We start from the raw sequence: 11,574 nt of genomic DNA, 5'->3' as shown, positions 1-11,574 counted from the left end.
TCCGGCATCAGATAACCTCCAATTATTTGAAAAATGTATGCTCGAGCATATAGAATTTTTTCTAGTTCGGTAGAATCATCATCCGGCTCCGGAAATGTGTCTCGTAACCAATCCATCTCGATCCGACCTCCGTTAATATTGTCCGGAATAGCACCCAAAAGCTCGTAGCATATCGCTCCCCAATCAGTAGAATGAACGGACCCAGTGACTGCGTCCCCGTCCACCGGCAATCCTAATTGCAAATGCACGTCTTCCAAAGTGATGCACTCTCCACATGGAAGATGAAATGTGTGCGTCTCGGGTCTCCACCTTTCTATCAACGCACTAATAAGTTTCAGGTCTAACTTGCACTCCCGGCCCATCATCGCCACGTGCCAAAAACCCGCTTCCCGTAGGTAATCTTCTATCAACGGTGATGGAGGACCAATCATGTTACGGATATAGCATTGCAATATCTGATCTACAGACTTTTATAAGAAATGATAAAATAAAAATTATTTAAATTTGCATAAATGACAAAAATCTTAAATAATATTTAAATATTAAATTTAACACTTACCATTTGCATTTGTTCAACGAATATGTGTTTATCATCGAAGCGAATTAATTCTCCGGCCATTACTAACACGATCAATTTTTTTTTATTTTAAAAAATAAATCTAGAAAAAATAAAATTAGAGCTTTTTTGAAAAAAATTAACGAGAGTTTTGAGAGGAATTTAAGAGAAATTTGAGAGATTTGAAAAGAATTTGAGAGAATATTGAAAGATTGAAGATTGAAAGGATTTAAGTGTGAAAAAAATGAAAGGGGTTGGGGGGTTTTATAGTTTTTTTTTTTTGGACCGTTGGGGGGTTACCAACGGTCAAAAAAGTAGCCGTTGCTACTATTCAAACACGGGGAAAACGCTTCCTCAAGGAAGCGCTTTGCCTACGTGGACAGAAAGCATGCCCTCAAGGAAGCGTTTTCTGTCCACGTAGGCAAAGCGCTTCCTTGAGGAAGCGTTTTCCTGCTTTTTCCCCTGACAACGCGCTGACGTGGACACGTTTTGTAAAAACTGATCCATTCCGATTAATAATTTTTAACCTGACCCATTTCGGTAAATTTAAAAAAAAACGGGGCTTTTATTGGTAATTTTCCCTTTTTAATGCTATAACGATTTTGTTGATTCCAAATAATAACTTTCACCAACTTTGTTAAAATGCAAATTTGTAACTATATTATTTGAAATTTATCATTATATTTTATTTTGATCAATATTGGATTAAAATGTAAATTTTCCATCATGAATTTTGAAATTTGTTATTTTAATTAATATTTGCCATTAGACTTTCAAAATATCATTAAACTTACTACACAAACTTTTATGTGATTAAATCTTACAACTAAACTTTAAATTTTACCGAATTTGGTTAATAATAAGTTAATTTATAAAATTAATAAATTAACATATAATTTTTATTTAATAAAAGAAAGACTTGACCATTCAGAAAAAATAAAATAAAATAAAAAGACATGAAAAATGAAAAATAAAAAGGTTATGTTTTTTTAAAAATAACTGTTTTTATTAATTATTGATTTAATATTTTAGAATAATAAATCATAATGTTAATTTTGATCTAGTTTGTCTTCAAAATGTCTTTAAATGGCTACTAGGGTTTCTCAGGCCAATTGAATTGAGCTTTTTTGTTCATATAGAATGGTGGGTAGAAGTTGTAAAACACTTTTTACTTTCTGCGCAAAATTAATGATAAAATATTGGATTAGATAAAACCAACAACCTAGAGAGTGGGATTTAGAGAGGTTATGAGAATTTTAGGTATGTATTTATTTCAATTTTTATACATAATTAGAAAAGACACAAATGTCTACCCATATTCTTTAAATAAAATTTACTCTCTCAGCTCAGTTATCACATTGACATTATATTATGCAGAAACGAAGCATGATTAATATCCAGATATGGTCCCACCCCACACACATACATGCATTACAAAACATGTAAATTGAGCTTTAAATTGCATTTTACAAGAGTATAATATAGATATAATTACATGCATCACAAAACATGTAAATCATAGTGAAGCAGGAAGCTAGGGTCAATATAACAGAATACACTCGTAATCGGAGAGAGAGATCAGGTCACACACCCGACCCAGAGATGGACAACAAAAGAAAGAAAGAACCATTAACACAAGTTATAACAAAAGAAAACTGCAGTTCACTACATCAGGAAGCAGCTCATAACTTACTTGTTTCTCAATGGCATTCAAAATCTCCTTTACCTCCTCTTAAGCTTCTTCCTCTCCTATAGTCAATCTCTGCATCAGAGCTAGACAAGCCTAGTTGATATTTCCTGCTCCTTGATGAACTCTTCTTCAAGTATATATCCTCTTCATCAGTCAAGGTATGGTTGATAGGTGTACTTGATCCTGAGACATCACCCACCTGCCTCCTTGATTTCTGATCTGCACCATATTAGGAGAGAACGTTACTGAATTTCATGCAACAGGGCACAATAACTATCTTCATGACTGAAATGAAGCATAAACTCGTTCAAATACCAAGTCGACGTAATATATATATGCCCTATTCATTATTTAGAAATTACGCAAGAGATGAAATCCAGAATGCTTAGAAGGATCAATATGAAAATGCCACATTCTCAGAAAAATTTTGGTCCTATGATTTCTTCACAACCGACAACAGCCAGAGTAATAAATGAACTTTAAATCAACTAGAGGACACTTTACCTTCGTATCCATTGCATGCAACTTGCACATCATGGTGTACAGCCCAATTGACAAGATCAGATTTTGATTTTCCCTTCTCATCCAGAAAGTTTTCCTGTATCCTATCTGTCTTCGATCCTTTGGCAATCGATGCAGGTTCTGTACTTTCTTCAAAAGCAGGTTTATCTATAGGAAAAGGTCTCATTGTAAATGAGTCATCTGTAACATCAGTAATCTCCACATATTGGGTAGTGGTGATTATTTCATCTGCACTAAATCCAAAGGAGGCTCTGTAAGCTTCAAGTTCTTCTACATCTTGCTTAGGACTTTTACTCTGCTTATTTTGATGCCCACTGCAACTGGTAGGGTAAACATCTGAATCCTTCGAAACACTTAATCTCCCACCAGCATGTGGAAGTGGGTTCTGATCCAGATAGAATTCAGCAAATGTAGCAGGGCAAAAGAAATTAGTATCTTGAGACCCTATGGAGGAACCAGTTACATCATGCCCAAATAGCCTGCCAGAACCACTCCTTGAATGTTTGCCATTCTGGGGAGAAATTGAAGGATCCCATTGCGGAGGGAACTCCCGTTCAGGAAAGGATGATGACAAACAGTCAGCAGAGGTCCTAGAGATTGGTGATCTGAGGCTACTGGCAGGACTGCCAGGGTACAGTGAATATGTAGCTTGAAGATCATTTGCAGCAATATAATTAGTCTTATTAGCACTTTCAAGATCTGCAGAAGATGTCAAGAACCGTGCAAAAGGGACATCAGGTGAAGAGGGCGTAGTCAGGTGGGCCAACTCAGGAGGGGGAGTGAGAGGAGCAGTGGAAGGCTCAGTAGTAAAGGTTGAGAAAACAGGAGGAGAAACTAGTTGTGTCTCATGGGCATATGGTCCAGTGGCAAACATTGTGGATGACGGTCCTCCAGGTGAGTTAGCCGATAATGACAAGAAGCAACTTGGTGATTGAGCTGTTGAAGGGAGTGCAGAATTTGTAAATGACGCTGGAGAAGAAGGTGGTGCTAGAAGAGATGGAGCTAACGTAGTAGCTTGGTTGGTCAACCCAGCAACAGCCTGAGTACCATTATTAGGCTGGGTGGCTGATGCATTGCCCTCAGGCATACGAGATGCAGGTACAATACGCTTTCCACCTTTCTGTGTACCACCAAAACAGGAAAATGCCCCCCAGCATCCTCCCCATCTCTTCTGCTAACAAGATTAAACATTGAAAGGTTATATTAGATCCTCAATAGTCAATAGAAAAGAAAATTTGAAATTAAACAAGTTAAAACTAGCAACCCTCATAGTTTCTATAAAAGCCAGACAAATTCAGAAAAACTAATCAAGCGCTACAAATATATCTAAACCTACTGGCTACTGCAACATTAAAAGATGGCGCATATAACAAATACCCAGAATTTTCAGAATCCGTGTACAAGAAATCAAGAATCTGTAATACACTTGGGAAATAATATATATTTAAAAAAAAGAGAGCACCATTGAAGCATAGATATATACAATATATGTTATATACCGACAGATCACAAAAAAATCTTTTTGGAGATGTGTCAAAAGATTTTGCATATAGAGACACATCTCACATGCACACACGTTACGAAAGAGAGGGAGCAAATCCTTACAGAGATGAGAGACTGAAAGGTGTGTGCAGGTAAAACCCAACTATAAATGATAATCCAAAGCCAGGTATGGTATTTCTACCTAATAACCCAAAACAGAAAACTCATGTTCCCTGAACGAGAACAAGAATTTTATGTAAAAGAAAATGAGCGCCAGTCTAGAAGAATGCAACCCTAAACCCTAAACTTAGGCATGGTTAAGGGATCTATGTATCTCAAATAGTTAACTGTAATTAACAAAAATTCTTTGGCAAACAAGATTTGAACAAGCCAAGCAGTAAGGAAGTGGAGAAGTAGTTGGATCTATAGAATGAACAAGAGTGCAAGAAATTGAACAAGAGTGCAAGAAACTAAGTACATGTATGTATGGTTTCAAAAAATAAAATTTAAAAATTTAAAAAAATCTGACGACTGGTGACAATTCAACAAAACAAAACAAAACAAAAAGCCAATTAACCACACCAAGAATCCAGCATTTCATCAAGAGTGTAGGTCTCAATCAAATGGGCCCAGCTTAGATAAAAATTATCTTCTTCTTCAGATCAGTTTAAAATTTCTTTTTTTACTATTTTTTTCTAAGAAACAAGAAACACAAAACCAGCATATTACAAGTAGCAAGCAAATCTAAGCAGAGTAGACGCCAGTAGTAGTAAGAAGTAATAGGAAAAAAGAAATCAGATCTGAGACAAAATTGGAGGCAAAAGGAACAGATCTAAACAACAAGGTACCAAAAAACCGTACCCGTTCTTGCTGAGGGAACCTGTTCTGCTCGGAACCCATAAGGGGCGGCGGTTTCTTTCTTTCCTTTTACTCGGAATTAAGAAGTTAGTTTTGATATAGGAGCAGCAGTAGTATGAAAAGAAAACATATGAAATGGTAGGAGAAAGCTAAATTAAGAGAAGGAGGTTTGAAGAACCCATCATTCATTACATTTCTTTCACTAACATTTGGAAGATGAAGAAGAGCAACAACACTCCTTTACTCTTTACTCTTTACACTGCTCTAGGCCTGGCCTGCTACTTGCTTACTTTTTTTTTTTCCTTCGTCTTTTAATTTTATTAATATTAAATTGTGATTTGATAAAAAGAGGATATATATATATATTGATTAGAGGCAGAGTGTGAAATTAGGAAGAAAGTGGGAATTAATTAAAGTAGAGTGGAGCCATGACATTCCAGTGGGCCTCAATTCATGGATACTTCCTCTACTGCCCACCTCCATTTACTCATCTTCTCTATTTCAGTTTTCATTTTTACAACAAATATTGTTTTTGGTTAAAACGAGATGTCATGCATGTATTTTCTATCACTAATTATGACTATACTCATCTACTTAAATTAGTTATGACATCGATATTAAGAAGAAAAATATAGAAGAAATCGAAGGGAAGCTATCAACTTTTGCAAAAAGAAATAGAGTCTGTTAAAGATGGAATCACTCTTACCTTTTTGTTTTGTTTCATACTCATCATCATATTAATTTGACGTTACAAAACTAAAATACATTGTTAACTTCTAATATACATAATATTTATATTAATGTAACCTTACTATAATTACTTAATTCTTAAGTAATTGATTGTGGGGTTATGCTCCTATTTTTCTGTTTTTTTATTTTTATTTTAATATCATCTGACTTATAAATTTAGCCTATAAATATCATCTTTTTTCACCTTAGAAATATAACCCATTACACATTTTATGTATTAATTTTTACAAGTTTTCTGAGAATTTTGTGTTTATATTTTGAAAATTCTTATTTCAAGTTTCGGAATTTAGTTTTATCTCTATTTTTTGTACTCTTCGTTTTTGCCGTTTTAGTGAAATTATCTTTATTCGTGATTTTTTATCCTTTTCGAAAAAAATTTTCCACGTAAAATATTTGTATTTGATATTTTCAATTTCTTTGTTGCTTAGCTGGATTTATCACCAACAACGGTTTTAGAATCAAATTTGTATTATTATAATAAAAAGAAAATAATAAAAAAACATCACATGGAATAGAAACAACACAAATATGCAAAAATATATATATATAAAAAATGAACAAATATCTCAAAATTTTGTGAGAACCATAAAATTAAATTTCATGTAAAACTTGATAAATTAATATTTATCATGTCAAATCATAAAAAATAAAAAATTAAGATACACTTGTTTCATAGAAAATGACTTGTAATATTCTTGCATTTTCTTATGCTTGTTTCATGGAAAATAGCTTGATTGATTGAAAATGACTTACAATCAACTAAAAATAAGTTCATTTTATTGTAAATTTAATTACCATTTTAAAAAGCATAAATCATTTTTAAAAAAAAGAGACATTTATGAGCAAACCTAATATTATTATATTAATAATAATTTTATTTTAATTTTTATAAATTTTAAAATATTAAAATTAATATTCTAATGCTCAAAATACATATTTAATTATTTATATTTAATAATATAATAAATTATTAATATAATTTATTATTTTAATAATTTTTAATACTACAATTTTATTTTAATAATTAATTTTAACAATAATAAATTCAAATTTTAAATAATATATTTATTAAAAATATTTGTATTTATGTTTTAATAATAAATATATATTAAAATTTATAAATATTTAATAATCAGTATAAAATATGGATATTTTAACTATATAAATATGAATATTTGTTTAAATCGTGTTTTGTTTCATTTATCCCTTCTAGTTTAATGTGTCACTATTCATTCTCATATATGTAATATATTTAATTTATAATAATTTTTAATTTGGTATTTTTATTATTAAGTTTATATATTATACTAATTATTATAAAAATATTATTTATTATAAAATAAATTTCAATTGTTAAAAGAATATGTTGCTTTAATATTTTGTAACAAATATACTTATATTGTGTTTGTTTCACTAAAGAACAAATTTTAGAAAATTATTTCAAGAAAATTTACCAAATAATGAAAAATATTTTACACATAATTATCCAAACATTTCATAAAATAAATCCATTTTCTAGAAATTATTTTTCAAAAGTTGTTTCGATGAAACAAACACAACCTTAGATGTGAAAGCGTACCTCTATGCAAGGTCTTATAGGCGTAGAATTGGATTTGAATCGGGTAACTAGTGGGTTGTGTTCTTTGTTTTACTTTTCCAATTTTAAGTTGTTTCTAGTAGTTGCAATTCACATAACAAATTTAATAAAAACTAAAAACTTACACTTGCACTATTAGTAATTCTATATAAGGTAATATTCTTCATCTAAACATGAGAATATACTTCTAAAATGTAAAATTACCCTTGATAATCTTAAATTACATGACCAAACATCCCTATAAAGTTATCAAGGACTAAACCTAAACTAAAAGTTCAATATTTTAGACCATTAAGGTAATCATGTGAGCAATGGCTCAAGTAGTGCCACAAGTAATGGACACTATGCCCGACATTGCGATAGGCAACATAGCTTGCCATTTTTGGAGTTGGCAATATTTTTGAACAAAATCCTTAGGTTAAGGATTTTGTTAATTATGGAAATATGATAGCCTATCTATAAAGACTAATCTATATAAAGCAACATATCTTGAAGATTGAATTAGATTGGATCAAACAATTGAATCCTTTGATATAAGGAGATTATATTAAGACTGCATTGAAGATTGATTTTTCAAATGTGTTCTGAGTATCTTAGACTTTATTAATATATTATATATGCCATTTTAGCTACTGTTTTGTAAGTGAGTTTATTGATCTAGTATGTTACCAAGTCAAAACAAGTATATATATACTTGAGACTTGTATAGGTTTTGTATCGAGAGTTTTCTATGCTTATTTGTTCTATAAGGTACTTGTTAGTGTGAGTGCTTTAAGAGTATAAATAAGTGTTTTGTTTGGTTTACAACCTAAGTTTTCAAAGGGAAAACTTACAGGTGAGTGACTGGATCTTTAAGTGCAAAAGTGAGGTTGTTAAACTGAGGTGGATTAGGACTTAAACCACTTGTTGTATAATGTTGAAAGATAGTGGATTATCTCACTAGCTAGACTTTGCAGATGTGAGGAAACCAAAGCATAAACATTTTGGTTGTGTTTTTCTATGTTCTTGTTGTTGTGGCACCTCTAGTTGACACTATTAGTTACATTTCTTTTAGCATTGCTTATTTTGCATTGCAATTATCGACTAAGTCTTCAACAATTGGTATCAGAGCCTCTCATTTAATGTAACTAGTGGATTTTTTTGTGTTGATAATTAAAAATGGATGGATCTTTAGTGTCTCATCTCTTTATGTTAGATTGTTCCAACTACTCTTACTAGAAGGCTAGAATAAAAGCCTTCATCAAGTCTATGGATGAAAAAGATTGGTGTACTGTCCTCTCTAGTTGTGAACCCCTATTTTTGAAACATTAACGAGGAGAACTCTAAAATCTGAATTTGCCTAAATTACTGATAAAAAAACAACTTGGTAATTCCAATTCCAAAGCTCTTAATTTTTTTTATGGTGTGGATACTTAGGAGGTCAAAAGAATCTCAAAGTGCATAATTGCCAAGAAGGCTTAGGATATCCTTGAGACTACTTATGGAGGTACTAACATAGTAAAACAATCAAAAATGAAAATGTTGACAAAAAATTTCAAAACTTTGAAGATGCAAGATAATGAAACAATTGGTGAATTCTATGCAGAGTTGTGTGTCTTGTCAAACCAGGCATTTGCACTTGAAGATGAATAGTTTATCTCAAAACTCGTTAAAATAGTACTAAGATCTCTGTTTAAGAGATTTTTCATCAAAGTAATTGTCATATAGGAAGCAAAAGACAGAAGCAATATGAAGATTGATGAACTAATTAGGTTCTTACAGACTTTCGAGATTATAATTGATAAATCTAGAGGGAGCATATCAAAATGTGAAAAGAGTATTGCTTTACAATTAATTGACACAATGGACACTGCAGGTTTCACTATGATTGAAGTTCTTTAGGAACAAATAGTTTCACTTACTCAAAATTTTAATAAAGCTTTCAAGAAGTAATATAAGAGATTCAAGAAGTTGAAGCAACCAAAAACCTTCCCAAAAAATAGATCTAAAGGTGTGGTAATTACAGAAAAGGTTGTCAAAGAACAAAAGAAATGAATCTAATGCCATGGATGTCAAGGTTTTGGGCACATCCAGGCTTAATGCGCAAACACATTGAAGAAAAAGAAGAAATCCATATGTGTCACTTGGAGTAGTGAAGATTCTATTACTAGTTCAGACTCAAATGAAAAACGCCTACACAACTATGTGGCATTTACATTCACATTCAGTGTCCTTATTACCTCTAATGATGATGATACTGATTCTGAAATTGAACATGGAGAGGATTTCTATAACACCCTTAACCCGTATCTGATGCCGGAACATGGTTACGGAGCATAACCAGACTTATAATTCAATCATTTAAACATTTCATATACAATTCTTATTCAAATAAAAAACCATTAAAATTCATTCATATAGTCCCTAATACGAGCCCTTGAAGCCCTAAAATAAACATTAAAAATGGTTCGGGACTAAACCAAGCACTCAAGAAATTTTTAGAAAAATATAGAAAATTTTTAAAGTGCAAGGGACACATTCCCATATGGTTAGGCCGTGAGGGCATTCGAAATAGGATCACATGGCCGTGTCCCAGCCCGTGTCTGACCCCGTATAACTCTCTGACTTGGGTCACACGATCAGACTGTATGCCCGTGTACCAGGCCGTGTACCTTTCGAAATGGTCTCACACGCCCGTGTGTTAGGTCGTGTGAAAACTGAAGGGTATACTGACTTATGCCACACGGCCAGGTCACACGCCCGTGTGCTAGGCCGTGTGAAGCTACTGACTGGGTTTTTAAATAAGTATCAGGGGACACATAGTCGTGTGTCACACACGAATGAGACATACGCCTATGTCCCTGCCCGTGTGGACAAAAAAATAGGCTATTTTCTAAGCCATTTTCCTCACCCAAAGTGGTGCCAACCTAAACTCAACAATGCACATACAACCATAGCATAAACAAGCACTTCAAGCCAACCAATATCAAGTTTATATCATACACTATCACACATACAACATGATATCCATAAGCACATTCACTTAACCACTTTAGCACACATCAAACATACTTACAAATTTTACCTAAAAGGTCAAATTCATATATGAGAATTTGTTCCTAGAACTTATCATGCATACTAATATCAATTCCAACCATTTGCTACACAATATGCCAATCTACAACAAGGCATTCACAAAGCCACTATACACAACATATCAAAAGGCCATTTATACATGTTTACATATCAAAACATATATCATTCTCAGGCCAACTCACTTGGCTAATTACACAACCAACATATCAGCTACCTTAACCAAAACACTTATACATGTCATTTAACCCAAAATATACCAAGTCAAAAGTACCAAAATGAGATTTTTGATAGTGCGACACGATCTCCAACGGCTTCCAAATCAAATGAGCTTTCTAAATACTATAAAACACGAAAACATAAACTGAGTAAGCAATTAAGCTTAGTAAGTTTGTAATACTAATCAATATAACTTACCAATTCATCCACAATTTAAATAAGCATAAATAAACATAGACAAATTCCAATTCGGCCAACAGCCTATCACATAAACATGAGTAGGTTAGCCATGCATGAATTCAATCACTATATATTATTTTTCGTATTTCTCATGAATACTTATACTAATTCGTATTAACTCGGATCACCTCGTATTATCACGGAGCTCATTGAATTCTTTAAATATCGATAAATATACTTACCTTCTCTTTCCAAATTTGATAACAGCTTATGGATATGAGTATATTGTTTTCTTTATGCCATAGTCCGACTATGGTCTTACACGTGAATTGCCATGGCCCTGCCATGGTCCTACACTCGTAATGCCATAACCCGGTTATGGTCCAATCATTTGAATGCCATAGCCCAGCTATGGTCTTACATACAAATACTGCCATAGTCCAACCATGTTCTTATTCGTTAATTCATCACTTGCATAAGACGATTGTACTCAATCTTGCGATGTACTTGTTTGAACATTTAGTTCCATTTCAAAATTCAACAATAAATATGAATAATTCCATGATATCATTCATCAATCAAATAAATAAACATTAATTGTTTAACTGTATGAACTTACCTCAAACGGAGAATACGATCGTTTACTCC

General features: G+C 32.5%; 1 protein-coding gene across 2 annotated transcripts; it reads right to left on the bottom strand.

Annotated features, from left to right (window-relative positions):
- Positions 1-1,983: 1,983 nt before the first annotated feature.
- LOC107937030 (uncharacterized protein At1g76660) lies at positions 1,984-5,873 on the bottom strand. 2 transcript variants are annotated; one of them, XM_016869840.2, is made up of 3 exons: positions 5,112-5,873; positions 2,751-3,939; positions 1,984-2,465 (listed from the first exon to the last, which is right to left on the bottom strand). In XM_016869840.2, exons 1-3 carry the CDS (start codon positions 5,148-5,150, stop codon positions 2,257-2,259), a joined length of 1,437 nt encoding a protein of 478 aa, XP_016725329.1. In that variant the 5' UTR covers positions 5,151-5,873; the 3' UTR covers positions 1,984-2,256. The 2 variants fall into 2 exon arrangements, with proteins under 2 accessions (XP_016725329.1, XP_016725328.1); XM_016869839.2 differs by having other exon boundaries at positions 2,751-3,942; positions 5,112-5,470.
- Between the last annotated feature and the right edge of the window lie 5,701 nt (positions 5,874-11,574).

Source organism: Gossypium hirsutum, chromosome A01 (genome assembly GCF_007990345.1).
Source record: "Gossypium hirsutum isolate 1008001.06 chromosome A01, Gossypium_hirsutum_v2.1, whole genome shotgun sequence".
In the NCBI taxonomy this organism is placed as follows: domain Eukaryota; kingdom Viridiplantae; phylum Streptophyta; class Magnoliopsida; order Malvales; family Malvaceae; genus Gossypium; species Gossypium hirsutum.
Note: the sequence above shows the minus strand (reverse complement) of the source record. Positions and strands in the feature narration are given on the sequence as shown.

What these genes read in the sequence shown, in the direction of transcription:
- LOC107937030 (XM_016869839.2), bottom strand. Translation starts at nt 5,150, where the DNA reads ATGGGTTCCGAGCAGAACAGGTTCCCTCAGCAAGAACGG. An exon ending in GGTTCCCTCAGCAAGAACGG is followed by an intron (nt 3,943 to 5,111) that starts GTACGGTTTTTT and finishes TAATCTTGTTAG; the next exon opens with CAGAAGAGATGGGGAGGATG. An exon ending in TGCATGCAATGGATACGAAG is followed by an intron (nt 2,466 to 2,750) that starts GTAAAGTGTCCT and finishes AATATGGTGCAG; the next exon opens with ATCAGAAATCAAGGAGGCAG.